Genomic DNA, 17,968 nt, shown 5'->3' on the forward strand with positions numbered 1-17,968 from the left:
TCTGAGTTATGTGCAGCACTAAAATTTATGACATCAATCGGAGGATAAGTATTTTATTAGTATATAATACACAATTTTTTACAACATTGAAAAATTGTTCTGAGAAGCATTCAAATCCAAAAAAAATCGCATCAAAGGTAAAAGTCATTTGTAACTCTATATGGTGGCAGAGACGTAGAATAAAATCGATTCTTCTCAGACTTTCAGGATCCCCTGGTATTCACAATATTCGACGTCGATTTCGTATTGGTACAAATTATGTTTAAATATGTGCTATAAGTACTTGTCCGGCCCATTACTTTTCATTCAAATAATCTCTAACCTTCTTTTTGTTGACAATTTTCGGTTTATTTTCCATCACATAGCACTGTTGGATTCCTCGGCCTTTATTTCTCTTTTATTCTTCTTCCCTTTGTTATCACCACTTTCACTAAAATATTGTCCTGTTTTTATCTATTTTCTACAGAACCGGAAAAAATTGGAACAACGTTGGTGAATTGTCACATTCGCGATCTTTATAACCTCATCTAGTTAGCATTTAAACAACACGCCATACGTCATATCATAACGAAAATATATAGGTATATACTTGTACTACAGATCGGGATATCGGTGAACTGTCAAACTCGCGATCTTTATAACCTCATCATCTATTATAGCATGAACAACACACCATACGTCATATACGTCACGAAAATATATAGATGTATACTTGTAAACCGGCATATATTCGCGTATATAAAGAGTAGCTGCAGGGCTCGCGCTGGCTTTTCTTTTGCGCTGCAGTTTTTCCTTTTTAATACTTGGCGTCGAGCTGCTACCGCGTTTCTTGATTATGGCACCAGAAAAAAAATACATATAGGTATATAAAATGTATTATGGCACCAGATTTGTCACTAAATAAAAAACAAATAAACATCAAAAATATGTGCGAAAATCCGACCCATTTTTTGATGCAATTAAAAAAATAAATAAATAATAATTAATATCTTTTCAACGCGTTAAGCTACAGAGATCGAAGAGGTCGCAATCGAAAGAAAAAAAAAAGAAAAAATACGTCAACTTATAATATTCTCTGAAGTACTATAGTTAATTAATTATTAAAAAAATAAATTTTGAAAATTTTCGGAAACAATTGGAAACGCTATCGCTCCGCTAAAAAGATTCTCTGGCAGCAACTCGTCATATCTTATCTTAAATGCACTTGTCTCAGAGTCGCTGTCGCGACTCTATAGATTCAACGAAAACTTACTACACGGTTAGAGCATTCAAATTTGGGCTATCAGGTTTAGTTCTGTCTCCAAGAATTCCGGTTGATACGTGATATTTTTTCATAATTAGGGCATTCTGTAAATAAAAACCATGATTATAAGCATGTAAAGATTTTGTGACACGGTTAGTTAAATAGCGGTCTAAAAAAGCTTCGAACAGTGTTTTGAGTTCGTTGCATTCGTGTAGCTTCGTTTTTCTACAATAGAAAACCGTCTTGATTTTATCAAGCCACAAGAACTATGAAAGTTCGATTTCATTAAGCTTGAGTTTACGCAAGAAAACTCATTGAAAATCTATTAAATCGTTTTTATTTACTGTAATATGTGCTGTACGCGGAATATTAGACGATTATCGCTGACGTTGCTGCTGCGATGCCATTAACGTGAGCTCAAAGTACCTCACGACGAGTATATGAGAGCCCTGAAAATGTCTACGCCCATTAATATAATGATGATGATTATGATAATAATAAGTAATATGTGTTTGTTAGATGTTTTGTATAAAACAGAGAAACGAGCAAATAGATGAAAAAAAATCTACATTGCGTGAGACTCTGTGCATTTAAACACTATAAAAATATTTTAAAAAAGTAAAAAAAGAATGCCAAGTATTAAAAGACCGCGTCCTTTGTTTCGAATGATCTTTACTATATTTTCAGTAAATAAAATATTTCCTTTTTCATTATTTATTGCTAAAATGACATAGTAGGATGATCAAGATAGGAAAAAAATATGAGATCATTTTAGCATAGCCAAGAATTTTCAATAAATTTCGATTTCTGCAGAGAATCGTGTTACACCTCCAATTGTACCGGCTAAAGAATTTTGTGACTTCAAGCATTCCCAGAATGATTTTGCGATTAAGAGATTGTTATTCTGATTTTACGTACAAATTCACTGTCAAAATTACACACAAACTTGGCGTCGATGGTTTTCAAATGGAAACTCGGCGAAGGAATGCTCCATCCGTCGCGAAAGAATGCTCCATTGTCGCTCTTTTTTTTACCTTTTTTCAAGTGTTTTCACTACCGGGGAAAAATTTCCGGATAAAAGACCAAAAATGTTCCGCGCTCTTTTTTGTTCTACTACGCCACTGGTTTAGATCTCGGATGCAAGAAGGCGCATTTTGAAGGGAAGACATTCACATATTTACTTTAGTTTATTCGAAAAGTCCACTACGACCGTTTTTACGGGTGCTACGTCATTTCGAAAGACGTTGATTTTTGGTTCGTTTGATTCCCGTTTCAATTGGACTGCGTTTTCAGATAAAACTTTTTGTCCTCAATTTCACGAGCGAATCCTCAAAAGTTGAGGCTTTAATTTCAATTTTTTTATTGGAAACGATTTTTTGCTCAATCATCGCGTTTTTAGCAAAAGAAAAATTTTGATAATTCCCGCATATCTCGAGAAATATTAGATTTCACAGGATATTTTGAGGGAGAGTGAATTTTATTCGTTTTCGACAAGTCCAGTATTCTAAAAAATTTGGATTTTCTATGTAATATAACATAAGAACATGCCGCTGGAAAATGGGAAATATTCACTTTCAACCCTTATTTTCACCTCTTTTGAAGGTAGCTACATGAAAATTAAGTTTGGGAATGAAATCAGCAAACTCGAAAACCCCCAGAAACGAATTTTCATGTATTTCGGTAATTTATTGGCTCGTAAAATTTTGGCACGAAAACCAAAAAAAAAAACTTACTAGTCAATCGGTAGATAATAAAAAAAAATCAAATGTAAAAATGAAACTTTTTCCACTCTGTAAATTCTAACACGGCTCCATAGTTCTGGAAAATACCAGATCAATTTATCAACGTTCAAAGTAGACATTTTTGGTTGACAAAAATTTGCAAAAAAATCTGATAAAATTTGAATGCGTTGGAATTGAAGAAGTAAGAAATTTTTCTCTTTCTAAATTTTTCAAAAAACCCCATTGTTTTACTACAGTTATCATAATCAATGTACTCGAGGTTCCGCTGAAAAATAAATGAAAATAAAAATATATCGGAAAATTGAGGAGAAAAAATGTTTTATCTGAACTTGCGGCCCAGTTGAAAAAGAAATCAAACTAACCAAAATATCAATGTTTTTCGAAACGACGTAGTACCCGTAATAAAAGTCGTAGAGACTTTTCGAATACACCAAAGTAAAGCTAAATGCCTTTCCTTCAAAATGCGTCTTGTTGCATTCAAATATTTAAACTGGCAGCGCAGTAGCCCTAGAAAGAACGTGAGAACTTTATCGAAAACTTTTCCCCGGTAATATATATATATATATATATATATCGGAGAAGTGATGATCTTGGCGGAGAGATGAGGTTTTCTATTATTTTCGAGAATCGATCAAGAAGACAGATGAAGAACGAAAGAGCAGTCAATGAAAAGATCGCAAAGAGATTTGACATAAAAAAAATCTATATTACTTTAATTACATTTATATTGTAAAATAATAAAAGTTTAATGATGCGTCCCTCACGCAAAACTCTACAAGATCGTATGAATTTACGTTCTTCTCCGACATATATATATATATATATATGAATAGTTCTCTCGCCAGGAACGCTACTACGAGTGGGAGAGAGAGGGAACGAGTCTTCGCGCGCTGTCTCTCTCGCTCGATCGGGAGCGAGTAGGGGGATAGCGTATTCAGTGGATTGGGCGAAACGAAACGAGACAAAAGTAACGTTTCGTGCAAAGAGCGTATGTCCAAATGTAAACAACGCTACTCAAGTTTTTCTGACTCCAAGCGACTAGCGCGTACCGAAACACTCGATTTTAATCGTTTAAATCATCATATCTCGGGATTAAATGGATTTACTTGCAACAAGGATTAATCGAAAGAGAAAAATCGAAAAAAAAATCATCACCAATTTTCAGATTTTTAACTGTCCGTGAGAATGGTTCAAAAAACGTTATGACGTCATAAATCGACATATTCGCGTATATAAGAGTGCGGCAGGGCTCGTGCTGGCTTGTCTTTTAACTCTCGTTTGTTCTTTAAATACTTGGCGTCGAGCCGCTTCTGCGTCTCTTGATCCCCCGAAGGCAATGAACATTCCTGAACACCATTGACGATGCATTTTCTCTTCAACTATTCCAATTGGACCATGCGGGTCGTGGCCTTTGATTTAGTTCGTTATTGCAAATAACAAAAAAAAGTATTAACGAAATGTTTAAAAAAAACTGTCAAATAATTTAAGTAAATAAAGTTTTCAATCTACATCAACAATTCGTGAACAAGAAAATGATGAATTACAAATCTCTTTTTCGTTCATTTCGTTGGATTCCAACGTTGCAAACTTCAGCGTCGTTTTTATATATGCAAGAATACATCATCAATTTCAACATTTTGAAAACGGAGCAAGCACTACAGAAGCATGAAATCACAGACCCGAGTGTTGTCGCCGAACCCCAAACCCCAATGAAGTATAATTACTTAAGAGTACAAGTTTTCAATGCTATTGGCTGGCGACCCTTACAAAGGGAGGAATGCGCGCGCAACACAGCTCGTGAAACAGTCATAGTCATGATTCGACTTCCTACTGCAGTCTATTGTAGTCCGTAGCACAGCCAGCACAGTCTTTAACGTAAACAGTTCAAATAGTGAAGCGTCCTCGCCGCTCTACAATCTCCACGTCAGCAAAACAGAATTTTTCAAAAGAAATTTTTCAACGATTGTCGCCGGCTAATCTGAGGTTTGTCAAAATTTCATTCGCCTTGTATGACAACAGTGAGAAGTAAAATTCAAAATTGGTTGAAAATTAATTGATCAAGAAATTCTGTTTTATTCTTGTTTCGTATGGTCGATTGCTCTGGTATCAACTGACCCGTTTTTTTGAATTTTGAACTTTAATTCAATTTTTTCTTACTTTTATTAATTTTGTAAGTAAGACCCTGATTTTTTTACCATTCCCCTAATTCTTTGGCCCCACCCAGTGTCGTCTGACTAAGGGAGTAGTGGCTCTAGGCGTCGCTTACCCCTCCGTCGTCATCCACGCCGGAGTCGGTATGCACGGGGTTGAATATTATATACGTATACGAGGTATTCCAGCCCAAGTGTGTAAACCCGTGACGCTGACTCTCTCGGATTTCTTTGTTTTTTTTTTTCATATGATCACATTGAGTCTAAAAAATACCCTCATCGTATTTTTAGAGCCCCTCATTTAAGATTTTTTTTTTAAAATAAAAAACTTTATGATTTTAAAATCTGAAAAATTTCTAAAAGCACCGTGATAACATATAAAAAATCTTAAGCCATCACCTGTAGTGGGCAGATTATTTTTTTGGTGTTTTACAAACTATTAACGGTCTCGTAATTCCAAAAGATTCTCAAATAGCTCATCTTGAGGCGATACTGAATTATTTTGGTACTCAAATTAATTTCGTTGATGAATTTCGAATAGTGCAATACGAATTATCAATTTCAAAATGAGAATAATGCCTACGTGATGCCTGAATAATGCTTCACAACATGATATAGCGTCTGGGATATTTAATGTTTTTGAAGTGAAACTTCTATATAGACAGGGAGGGGGTATTAGGATTTTCCTGTTACGAAAAAGCGTTACGGCCGCGCGGTAGACGATATATCGCGTGGGAGAGGCGGCAGCGGCAGCGAGAGAGAAAGGCTGGGCGGCGGCGAAGAGAGGGCAATGGCTGTATTAAATGTATATAATGCATAGACGCGCAGAGAACAGGGATAGGGAGGGACAGCTGAGCAGATGCTCTACGTGGTGGAATATGTCTCCGCTAAAGTCCTGACGCCGTGTGCTCAGCTGCTGTCTTCTTATCTCCGCTCTCCACGGGGCTGGGCATCATTGCCTCTATATTTGCGGTCTGTGTAAAAAGCGTATTAATAAATAAATAAATAGAGTTTATTTGGGTTAGTTTTTGAAGTGAAACTTCTATATAGACGGGGGCATTAGGATTTTTCTGTCACGAAAAAGCGTTGCAGGTGCGTGGAGGGGGTAAACGATATATCGCACGGTGAGAGGCGGCAGCGGCAGAGAAATACTGGAGAGAAAGCGGCTCGAGAGTAAGGCTGGCGGCGGCTCGAGAGGGCAACGGTTGCATTAGATGTATATTAGGGTGGTCGTTATTTTAGGTAAAAATTTATTTTACTCTTTCCGCCCCTTAAATCGGTTCGAAATACATAAAAGTAATGCTGTAATTTTTTTAGATTTTTAAAACAATGCCTAATTCTTGACCACGCGGGTTGATTGAAGTTTTCCGTTTGAAATACATGGAACTTTTCTGCGTTTGTGGTCAGGATTTTACTGTGGGTCTCAATACGTTTGGAAAGTCTTGATATTTTCAGAAATTATTTTACGAGCTACACGGAAGAAATTTCCAAAACTCATACCCTCAAAATGTTGTATAGCATCACCATACTAATAAATTAATGAGTAAAATGACAATTTTGGACCCACAATTTCAAGGACGCAGTTTTAATTGAGGAACAAAAGAAAAATTCTCCATTTTAGCATAGCCAAGAATTTTCAATAAATTTCGATTTTTGCAGAGAATCGTGTTACACCTCCAATTGTACCGGCTAAAGAGTTTTGTGTCTTCAAGCGTTCCCAGAATGATTTTGCGATTAAAAAATTGTCATTCTGATTTTATGCATAAATTCACTGTCAAAATTACACACAAACTTGGCGTGGATGGTTTTCAAATGGAAGCTCGGGAAGACACGATTGATCAAATGTACTATTCAAAATTAATGGTTTGATGAATAAAATAGATCCTTGAGATATACATGATGATGAGATACAAGAGATTAATGAAGCGGGTGTATGAGAAAATAAAATAATTAGAAAATATGAATGATTTAATGAATAATTACACAATAAATATCCAGGCGAATGGATGAAATTATTGAATCAACAAACGAATAGGATGTGGAGAAAGTATGGTTTTAGGAATAAAAGCAATGGACAATCTGGTGAATGAATCAACGAATGGGATACAGAATACTTGTGATGAACCAGTATATGGATAGGTAGACAAGTAAAAAATTCATACGTGGCTGGATGAAGGATAACGAAATAAAAAACAAATGAATTAGTAGACATTGAAATTCGCTCTAGATGCAGACGGATGGAGTGTTAGCATTCCTTCGCTAAGCTTCCATTTGAAAACCATCCGAGCCAAGTTTGTGTGTAATTTTGACAGTGAATTTGTGCATAAAATTAGAATAATAATTTTTTAATCGCAAAATCATTCTGGGAACGCTTGAAGTCACAAAACTCTTTAGCCGGTACAGTTGGAGGTGTAACATATTTCTCTGCAGAAATCGAAATTTATTGAAAATTCTTGGCTATGCTAAAATAATCTCATATTTTTTTTCCTATCTTGATCATCCTACTATGTCATTTTAGCAATAATAATGGGAAAGGAAATTTGTCATTTACTGAAAATATAGTAAAGATCATTCGAAACTAAAGGGGCGGTTTTTTAATACTTGGCGTTCTTTTTTACTTTTTTGAAGTATTTTTATAGTGATTTCGGTTTTTTTTTTAGAAGAATGACTAAATATTTTGGATAATTGAACATTTTTTCTTATTTCCAAAAAATTTTTTACAAATGATTTGGTTAAAGTTGAGTAACTACCTTCAGGTAGCGAAAGCAATCAACGCTACTAAATAGTTATTTTTTCTACGGTGACGGACAAAAACTGTTTAGTCAATTTCAAATGATGTAAATCTTGTCTATGTTAGAATGGTCTTATATTTTTTTCCCTATCATGAAACAAATAATGAGGAAGAAAATTTCAACTTAACAATGATAATATGTGAAGATAATTCAAAACTAAGGTTGCGGTCTTTCAATATTTGTCGCTTTTTTTTTTTTTACTTTTTTCAAGTGTTTTCACTACCGGGGAAAAATTTTCGAATAAAAGACCAAAAATGTTCCGCGCTCTTTTTTCTTCTACTAGGCCACTGGTTTAGATCTCGGATGCAAAAAGACGCATTTTGAAGGGTAGACGTTCACCTTTACTTTGGTTCATTCGAAAAGTCACTACGACCGTTTTTACGGGTGCTACGTCATTTCGAAAGACGTTGATTTTTGGTTCGTTGGATTCCCCTTTCAATTGGACTGCGTTTTCGCATGAAATTTTTTCTCCTCAATTCCACGAGCGAATCCTCAAAAGTTCAGGTTTTAGTTTCAATTTTTTTTATTGGAAACGATTTTTTTCGTTCATTCATCGTGTTTTTAGCAAAAGAAAAATTTTGAAAATTCCCGCGTATCGCGAGAAATATTAGATTTCACACGATATTTCAAGCGCTGGCGCGACTCTTCGTTTATTGACTGAATGTTTTTTTATATTTTCCTCCATCCAATTTCCAGTGGAACTTCAAGTACCTCGATTGTCGTAACTCTGAAATAATGAGGTTTTTTTATGAAATATGAAGGAAGAGAAAAGTTTTACCTTTTATTCAATTTCATCTCATGAGAATGATATCAGTTTTTTTTAATTTTTTACTTCAAACAGTTATGGATTGATCTAGGTTTTTCGAGAATCATGAAGTCGTATTAGAATATTCAACGTAGAAAAAGTATCCTTTTTGTTTTTGAATTTTTTATTGATTGATTTCTTTATAATAAGACATAACACGAAGCACTGAAATGCATTCTTGAGAAACTCATAGAAAAAATACCGTGAATTGTGTAAAAAGTACTCATAAAATGTTTGTTTCATATCGAAGAAACTACCTTTGGTATACAGCACTTTTTTTCACAATTCACGAAATTCACAAGTTTCTAAAAAACGAGCATCGGCGTCTCATACCACGTATTCGCTCTGTGTATGTGGGCGGAGCCAAAAATCTAATACTGCTGCACTAATAGTATTAGTGCATACTACCAGCGCCACCATAAAGGGGCTCGGGCATTTTTGGGGGAATACGTATACACGACACACGCTCACTTTCAAAGTAGTAGTATGTGTACGCGCCCGGAGCGAATAACCTGTTGACAGGTATATACAAAAAAAAGTCGGGTCAGTTCTGGTAATAATGTATCATATGCGTACATATTGAAATCTCGTTTTAAATTTTCAACCGATTGGGACGAAAATTGGTTTACAAGGGTTTTTTGTGTTGCTGAATCGAGTTCCGGGCGTAATATTTATCGAATTTCACCGACCACCGGCTTGATCTTGGAGACCATCGGAGTAATCCCGGATAAAATCGTGCGAAGAATCGTAAGGCGTATTATTAGACCGCCAAGTCAAGTCGTTTTCACTCTCTAAACTCCGCGGCGGAAACACGTGGTTGTTCCACCATTTTCGTCGGGGATAGCGTCTCAATCTCGCCGATCACCCATTTTGCGTTCGAAATTTCTCCGAGCCCCTCTGGCTCGTTATCGATTTCCCCCCTGTTATCTGAATTATTCTTTTGAAATCGTCATTTTTGCGTTAAATGCGAGTGAGTGCTGTGGTGCTAGTTTTAGGCCCCTTTTTCGTGTGATCTACCCCCCCCCCCCCTTTTCGCCCCTCGCCCACCGGGTTTTGTCGTCGATTCGCGCATCGTACTTTGTCGAATCATTATTGTAATTGTTTTCTCTTTTGCAACCTCACGGGTATATGTAAGACGCCTGAGCGACAGGTGCCCGTCGACCCGAAGATATTGAGTCTCAAAAGTGTTGAGCCATTTCCCACCGTTTTCTTTTTCCTTCTCTGAGCTAGCCTCGTTCTGTACATTTTCCCCCGCATTAGACGTAGTAAGTGAGTTCCCTGTTGTTAACATTCGAGATCCGATTTATTTTTGTTATAAAAACTAACTGGCGCCCAAAGTTAATTGGTTAAATAAAGCCCATTTTTTTGTTATTCTTTTCTTCTGTTAAATTTTGGTTTATTATTTATTTAATTATTATCCCCCTTTTATTTCTAACCATTCCAGCCACCAGTGACGAAAAACCCCGTCACAATATATATAACCGGGGAAACATTTCCGAAAATGTTCTCACGTTCTTTTTAATATTATTGCACCGTTGGTTTAGATATTTGGATGCAACAACGCACATTTTGAAGGGAAAGGTATTTAGCTTTACTTTGGTGTATTCAAAAAATCTCTACGACTTTTATTACGGGTACTACGTCGTTTCGAAAAACATTGATATTTTGGTTCGTTTGATTTCTTTTTCAACTGGGCCGCAAGTTCAGATAAAACATTTTTTCTCCTCAATTTTCCGATATATTTTTATTTTCATTTATTTTTCAGTGGAACCTCGAGTACATTGATTATGATAACTGTACTAAAACAATGGGGTTCTTTGACACATTTGGAGAGAGAAAAAAATTTTTTTCTTCTTCAATTCCAACACATTCAAATTTTATCAGATTTTTTTGCAAATTTTTGTCAACCAAAAATTTCTACTTTGAACGTTGATAAATTGATCTAGGATTTTCGAGAACTATGGAGTCGTGTTAAAATATATAAAGTAGAAAAAGTTTCATTCTCACATTTGATTTTTTTTTATTATTAACCGGTTGATTGGTAAGCTTTTTTTTCTGGTTTTCGTGCCAAAACTGGTACAAGCCAATAAATTACCGAAATGCATGAAAATTCGTTTCTGGGGGTTTTCGACGTTGCTGATTTTATTCCCAAACTTAATTTTCATGTAGCTACCTTCAAAAGAGGTGAAAATAAGGGTTGAAAGTGAATATTTCCCATTTTTCAGCGGCATGTTCTTATGTTATATTACATAGAAAATCCAAATTTTTTAGCATACTGGACTTGTCGAAAACGAATAAAATTCACTCTCCCTAGGGGGTGAAAAATCTAGGGGATTGGAGGTAAAATTTCCAGATTTTTCAATGGGAAATTTTCATATTATATTACATAAAAAATGTCCGTTTTTGAGGGTACCAGATTCTTATATCGAAATAAAATAAAAATCGCTACCTGCGAAAGGGTGTAAAATAAGGGTTGGGGATGAAATTTTTAGATTTCTCAATGGGAAGTTTTTGTGCTATATTACATGAAAATTCCGAGTTTTTTTGAACACCAGTCTCTTTTATTGAAATGCACCCTCAACTCTCATCTTTCGCCCCTTGGCAGATCGGGAGTTTTGATTTATGTCGATAAAGGACTGTCGTGCTCTACAAAAAACATCCAGTTGTTATGTGGAAAAGTATAAAATTCTAAAAAACTTGGAATTTTCATGTAATGTTAAAATTTTCCATTGAAAAATGTAAAAATTTCAACCCCAGCTCTTTTTTTTCATCCTTTCGCAGGTAGTGAATTTTATTTTATTTCGATAAAAGAATCTGGTATCCTCAAAAACGAACACTTTTAATGTAATATAGCATAAAAACTTCCCATTGAAAAATCTGAAAATTTCACCCCAACCCTTATTTTTCATCTCTTCGGGGACAGTGAATTTAGTTTTATTTCGACAAAAGAGTCTAGTGTGGAACTTGGAATTTTCGGGTAATGTCGCATAAAAACTTTCCATTGAAGAATTCAACAATTTCAGTCTTAACGCTCGATTTTCACCTCTTTCAAGGTAAAAATTAAGCCCGGAACTCGATTCAGCAACACAAAAAACTTATGTAAACAATTTTTCGTCCCAATCGGTTGAAAATTAAAAAAGAGATCTCAATACGTACACTAGGGTGGTCCTTAAAAGGGGTGTTTTCGAATTTCTTTACTATCAGGGGCTCAGATGCTTCAAAATTGATAAAAAATAATTCCCTGAAAATTTGAGCTCTTAATATTAACTCTAAGATAGTCCGCATTCCAACCTAACATTCCCATTTTTACAGTAATAAAAATTTCATTAAAAAAATGATGTAGCCAACTGTAAATAATTTCAAAAGACAAATTGCAAAAAAATTTCACAAATTTTGAGAAAATATTACATTGAAAAAAATACAAATCTATAATTCGTTTGTAAAGTGAAAAAAATTCAAACAAAACATGAGAAATAAAAAACCGAAATATCGCGTTTGAAAACATTTTGAAAAACGATGCCCCATTTTTCTCATCTTATTCTAACAACTAAATCAATTGAAAAAAAAAATCCATCTAAGTTACTTACATCATTAAAATTAATAATCTCAATTCGAGGCAAAGTATTTTCTAATAAATTGAAAAAAGTTACCATCTGAGTTACGCAGCACTAAAATTTATGATATCAATCGAAGGACAAGTAATTCATGAGTAATTAGAAATTTCAACATTATGGAATTGTTCTAAGAAGCTTTTAAATCCAAAAAAGCACATGCAAGCTAGTCATTTCTTACTCTATGGTAGCAGAGACTGATAAGAAAATCGATTCTCTTCAAACTTTCAGGATCTTCAGGTATTATTCACAATATTCGATGTCGATTGGATTGATACAAATTATGTTTAAATATGGGGTAAAAGTACGTGTCCGGCCCATCATAAATTTTAGTGCTGCACGTAACTCAAGTGGTAACTTTTTTCAATTTATTAGAAAATACTTGGCCTCGAATTGATATTATTAATTTTAATGCTGTAAGTAACTTCGATGGAATTTTTTTAAAATGGATTTAGTTGTTAGAATAAGATAAGAAAAATGGGGCATCGTTTTTCAAAATGTTTTCAAGCGCGATATTTCGGTTTTTTATTTCTCATGTTTTTTTTTTTAAATGTATTGTTTTTTTCAAAATTTGTAAAATTTTTTTCGAATTTTTTTGTTGAAATTATTTACAGTTGGCTACATAATTTTTTTTTATGAATTTTTATTACATTTTTCGTGATATGATCAGGAAATACGGAAGCATCAATGTACTTGTCCCAACCTTTTTTCCTTAAGGGTTTGGTGAATATCCTTGGTAATATTGATAATGAGAAAAAAAATTAAACTTTGAGCTCAAATAACTCTTAAACCAATAGACTTAGCTAGAAATTATAGGAGACCTTTTTTGTAGAGCGTAAAATTCTCTATGAAAGTATGTATGTCTCGAAATTTTGAATTTATTTGTCCCAGAGTTATGAAATACTAAAGAACGAAAGGAATTTTTCTCATATTATTTCCATAAGAATCTTAGGTTGGAATGCGGACTATCTTAGAGTTAATATTAATAGTAGCTCATATTTTCAGAGAATTTTTTTTTTATTAATTTGGAAGCATCCGAGCCTCTGGGAGCACAGAAATTCGAAAACACCCCTTTTAAGGACCACCCTACTATCCATATATTGGTTCATCACAAGTATTCTGTATCCCATTCGTTAATTCATTCACCAGGTCGTCCATTTCTTTTATTCCTAAAACCATACTTTCTCCACACCCTATTTGTTTGTTGATTCAATAATTTCATCATTTCATCCATTCGCCTTAATATTTATTGTGTAATTCTTCATTAAATCATTCATATTTTCTAATTATTTTATTTTCTCATACACCCACTTCATTAATCTCTTTCATCTATATGTATCTCATCATCATGTATATCTGAGGGATCTATTTTATTCATCAAACTTTTAATTTTGAATAGTATATTCGATCAATCGTGTCTTGCCGAGCTTCCATTTGAAAACCATCCACGCCAAGTTTGTGTGTAATTTTGACAGTGAATTTGTACGTAAAATCAGAATAACAATCTCTTAATCGCAAAATCATTCTGGGAATGCTTGAAGTCACAAAATTCTTTAGCCGGTACAATTGGAGGTGTAACACGATTCTCTGCAGAAATCGAAATTTATTGAAAATTCTTGGCTATGCTAAAATGATCTCATATTTTTTTCCCTATCTTGATCATCCTACTATGTGATTTTAGCAATGAATAATGGGAAAGGAAATTTTTAATTTACTGAAAATATAATATTCATTCGTAATTAAGGGCGCAGTCTTTTAAGGAGGGTGGCTACCGACGATACAATGTTGCCATGCTAAACCATGTTAAATACATTAAAAATTTCAAAATAATAAGAATTTAATAAAATTTGGTGAACATATTCTTTAGGGCCAAATTTGACAATACAAATTTTTTAAGATTTTTCTTCTGTACAGTTATCGAGTAATTGATCACTAAAGTTCAAGTGTATAAGCATAGCGTTTCCATATATATAGGTATACATTCCGGGTATAAGAAATCTGCTTTAATCCGTAATTACTCGATAACTAAGCAGAAGAAAATTTTTAAAAAAATTGTGTCTTCGCACTTGATGTTGAAGAACATTATCACCAAATTTGATCAATTTCTTATCAATTTGACGAACGTAGCCACCCTCCTTATTACTTGGCGTTCTTTTTTTCCTTTTTTGAAATGTTTTTATAGTGTTTCCAATTCTTTTTCCAGATTTTGTGACATGGACAAGGATTTACGTTTGCTGGCCGGTGTTAGTAAATACTTCACCGAAGAAACGTTGCAAAATGCAATACAAAAATTGACCGGACGTAACAACGTCACTATCACAGGTTGGACTTTCAAACCTCCTCCTACCAAAGGCAACAGCTATTTGGCACAAGTAGACAGGATTACAGTATTCGCTAATGTAGACGGCAGAGATATTGAGAAAAAACTGGTCGTTAAATCACTGCCGAAAAACGTTGGAAAAAGAAAAGCTTCCAGAAGCATTGAATTTTTCCACTATGAAATAAATTTCTACAAAGAGGTATTTTCTAAGATAAATCGAATTCGATTAATTTGTGTAATGTTTTTGAATCGGGTCAATCGAATCATAATACTATAAATTTTACATTTCGCTTTTAGGTGGTACCAGCTTTTAAAGAATTTTTGGAATCGAAAGGCCAAAACAATTTGTTATGCGTGCCGCATTTTTTGGATTCATTAGCTGATGCCGGACATGAATATCTTATTATGGAGGATGTTACGGTTCATGGATTTCGACCCATCAGCCGTCAGAGTTCTCTGAACATGATAGATATGAACGTCCTCTTAAAAGCCATGGCTAAATTCCATGCGATTTCATTCGCCTACAAAGACCAGTTGAAAGATCAATTTGAAGACTTAGTCAACAAATTGAAAGATACTTATTTCAGAAAATACTGTAATTGGTACCAAAACCTACGGGTGAGTTCAAACTCTCTTGTTTTATCTTCTGCAAAAATATAAATGGGAAAAAATTTAAGTAAGGAAATAAGGAATATGTGCAATTCTCAAAACATAAGAAAATGTGGGGGGGGGGGGGGGGGGGCGAGACGAGCCCTGAAAAATTTGGGATTTTTTTAAGCAGTCAAAGTTTATTGTAAAAAAGAATCGAAAACATGAGAACAAAAACGAAGAAATTTCAAAAAAAATTATCTTTATTTTTTGGAAAAATATTTTTTAAATTCCGTAATTTTTAAAGTACGACATTCTGTTCCAGCGGCTTCTATATAGGAAAGTAAAAAACGTAAAAAAAATTATTTCCGATAAGGTCGTATCAATGACAATATTAGTTTGTGCACAGACACGTATTATTTGTCTCAAAAACCCGCGAACAAACTGTCACTCCTTCCACTCAATATATATCCAGTCGTTTCCTTGATTTATTATTAATTTCTACGATGTTTTCACACTAGGTGATGCCAAATGGTTTAATACATGGCTTTTGTACTCAAAATGAGAGACAATTTGATTACTGGGATTGGATTTATCCATCGATATGCAAGTCGAGGGATGCTTTGCAATTAAGATTAATGGACTCTGCGAAAAAGGCCTTAACGAAGGAATACCCGGGTCATCCGGCAGAAGAGAAATTTAACTCTTACAAGTCGCCTAATGAACTTTGGAATCGAAGTGCAAATAACTGTAGTAAATGGCACGGCTCAACTTCAGTAATAAGCCACGGTGAATCCTGGGCACCGAATTTCCTCGTGAAGGCAGCTCTCGAGGATTCTGACGAATCCGAGGCAATCTTGTTGGACTTCCAGTTCGCCAGATCTTCCAACCCTGTTCTCGACCTGTCGTTTTTGATTTACGCTTGCAGCGACAAACAACTTTTAGACGATCATTACGACGAGATACTCGAGACTTATCATTCCACACTATCGAGCAGTATTCAATCTTTGGGTTCAGACCCTCAAAAATTATACCCATGGACAGTGTTCATGGACGAGGTACGCGAATCTCACTTGAACGAAAAACCAAAAAACAATCTTTGTTCACATTTTGCTATGCCCGACCCGACTAATCTGTTTCAATACGTCTATTATTTTAGGTTAAAGAACGATCAGTGCACGGTTTGATCTACGCCCTTGAGTCCGTGCCATTTAGCATGATGGATGCATCAAAACCATTCGATCTCGATGACCTAGTCAACACCGACATTGCTGTCGACGTCGCCGATATATTTGTTGAGCGAAACATCGAAACTTTCGAGAGCAGACGCCGACTGGCGGACCTGATAATTCACGCCCATTCGAAAGGATTTTTTTGATAAAAATGTAAAATAATTGAATATCTATAAATTTCTAAAAAAAATGAAAACAATAGTAAAAAAAAGATAGTATATTTTTAATAAACACGGACCTTGCTCATATCAAGAAATGAAATTCCTCAAAAGCCTACATGAAACTAACTAGGAATTTTTTTTATATACCTGTACTTAAATATCATTATTTGGTTATATTCAGGACGAATTTTCCTCATGTATCGTTGGAATGTACTGTTAAATGTGTGGGAAGATTCAAGAAAAATAGTTCGTTTTCCATTTAATAATAAAATTCTGAGAACCGTACTTTTAGTAAGTGTAAAGAAACGAAACGTCCTGATAACAACTCATGGAATATATGCAAGTACAAGTCTGGGAAAGCTAAATGAATAGCAAATGACCGCATCAGGTCTAGCAGAATGGGAGAAAGATAGAAAAGTACGTATAAGAGACAAATGCCGCAATAAGAGGCAACCGGAGTGTTCCGTAGAAAGCGGTGAAAAAATAAGATACGCTCAAAAGAAATCGCTATATGTATATATAAAATAAATGAATGATCATCTTGTTTTAGTAACGAGAAGAAAAGAATTGAAGAGACAGTTCCCCGCGAAACTTCGAGCAGTATACACGTAACATTTAACGTGCAATATAAAAGTTCAATACTAATTTATATATTTCAATACACCATTTCACAACTAATTACAATTAAATACGGCAGCGATCGGTCTGGCCAGCCAATCCAAAGCCCGAGGTCTGACTCTCGATAAAAGCGGCTTTTACTAAAGTCCATGGGAGTTTCGAAAATAATTTCCTCCTCATACTCATCCATGGAGTCGAGAATAATATCCTCCTAATCTTCATCTCACTTTTACATACTACAAATATTCACACCATAATTTGTTCAATTTAACTCGTTCAATAAATTGGGTTTTTTATGCCATAAAGGCTTTTTCCCAAAACCTTGTTGTTAATTATTTCTATTATATTAATTTTCTCGTAACATTAAAACAAAACAAAAAAAGAAACTTTATATACAAAACAAAATGGTGCCTCCTGTAAAGGTGCAAATAAATAAAGAAACAAGTAAGAGTGAGTGGACGAAGAAATACATCGATTTTCATATTTCAAAGAAGGAAGATCAATTCATGAAAATACGCCACTTCATCACTACGAACATTGAACATTAATACGACAAAAAGGAAACAAAATCCTAGTCTTCAACAACATCTCATCAGAAAAAACAAAACCAAGATAAGTAATCATAAATATTAACAATTTGCATCTGTTTCACAAAGAACAATGTCATATAATTTGATTTGCTCTTCTTTATGATACTCATTGAAAT

General features: G+C 34.5%; 1 protein-coding gene across 1 annotated transcript; it reads left to right on the top strand.

The window, feature by feature from the left end:
- The first annotated feature begins 4,830 nt into the window (after nucleotides 1–4,830).
- LOC122414765 (uncharacterized) lies at nucleotides 4,831–16,929 on the top strand. The gene is made up of 5 exons (XM_043426341.1): nucleotides 4,831–4,968; nucleotides 14,547–14,862; nucleotides 14,961–15,281; nucleotides 15,773–16,309; nucleotides 16,411–16,929. Exons 2-5 carry the CDS (start codon nucleotides 14,557–14,559, stop codon nucleotides 16,627–16,629), a joined length of 1,383 nt encoding a protein of 460 aa, XP_043282276.1. The 5' UTR covers nucleotides 4,831–4,968; nucleotides 14,547–14,556; the 3' UTR covers nucleotides 16,630–16,929.
- The last annotated feature ends 1,039 nt before the right edge of the window (nucleotides 16,930–17,968 follow it).

Source organism: Venturia canescens, chromosome 1 (genome assembly GCF_019457755.1).
Source record: "Venturia canescens isolate UGA chromosome 1, ASM1945775v1, whole genome shotgun sequence".
Classification (NCBI taxonomy): domain Eukaryota; kingdom Metazoa; phylum Arthropoda; class Insecta; order Hymenoptera; family Ichneumonidae; genus Venturia; species Venturia canescens.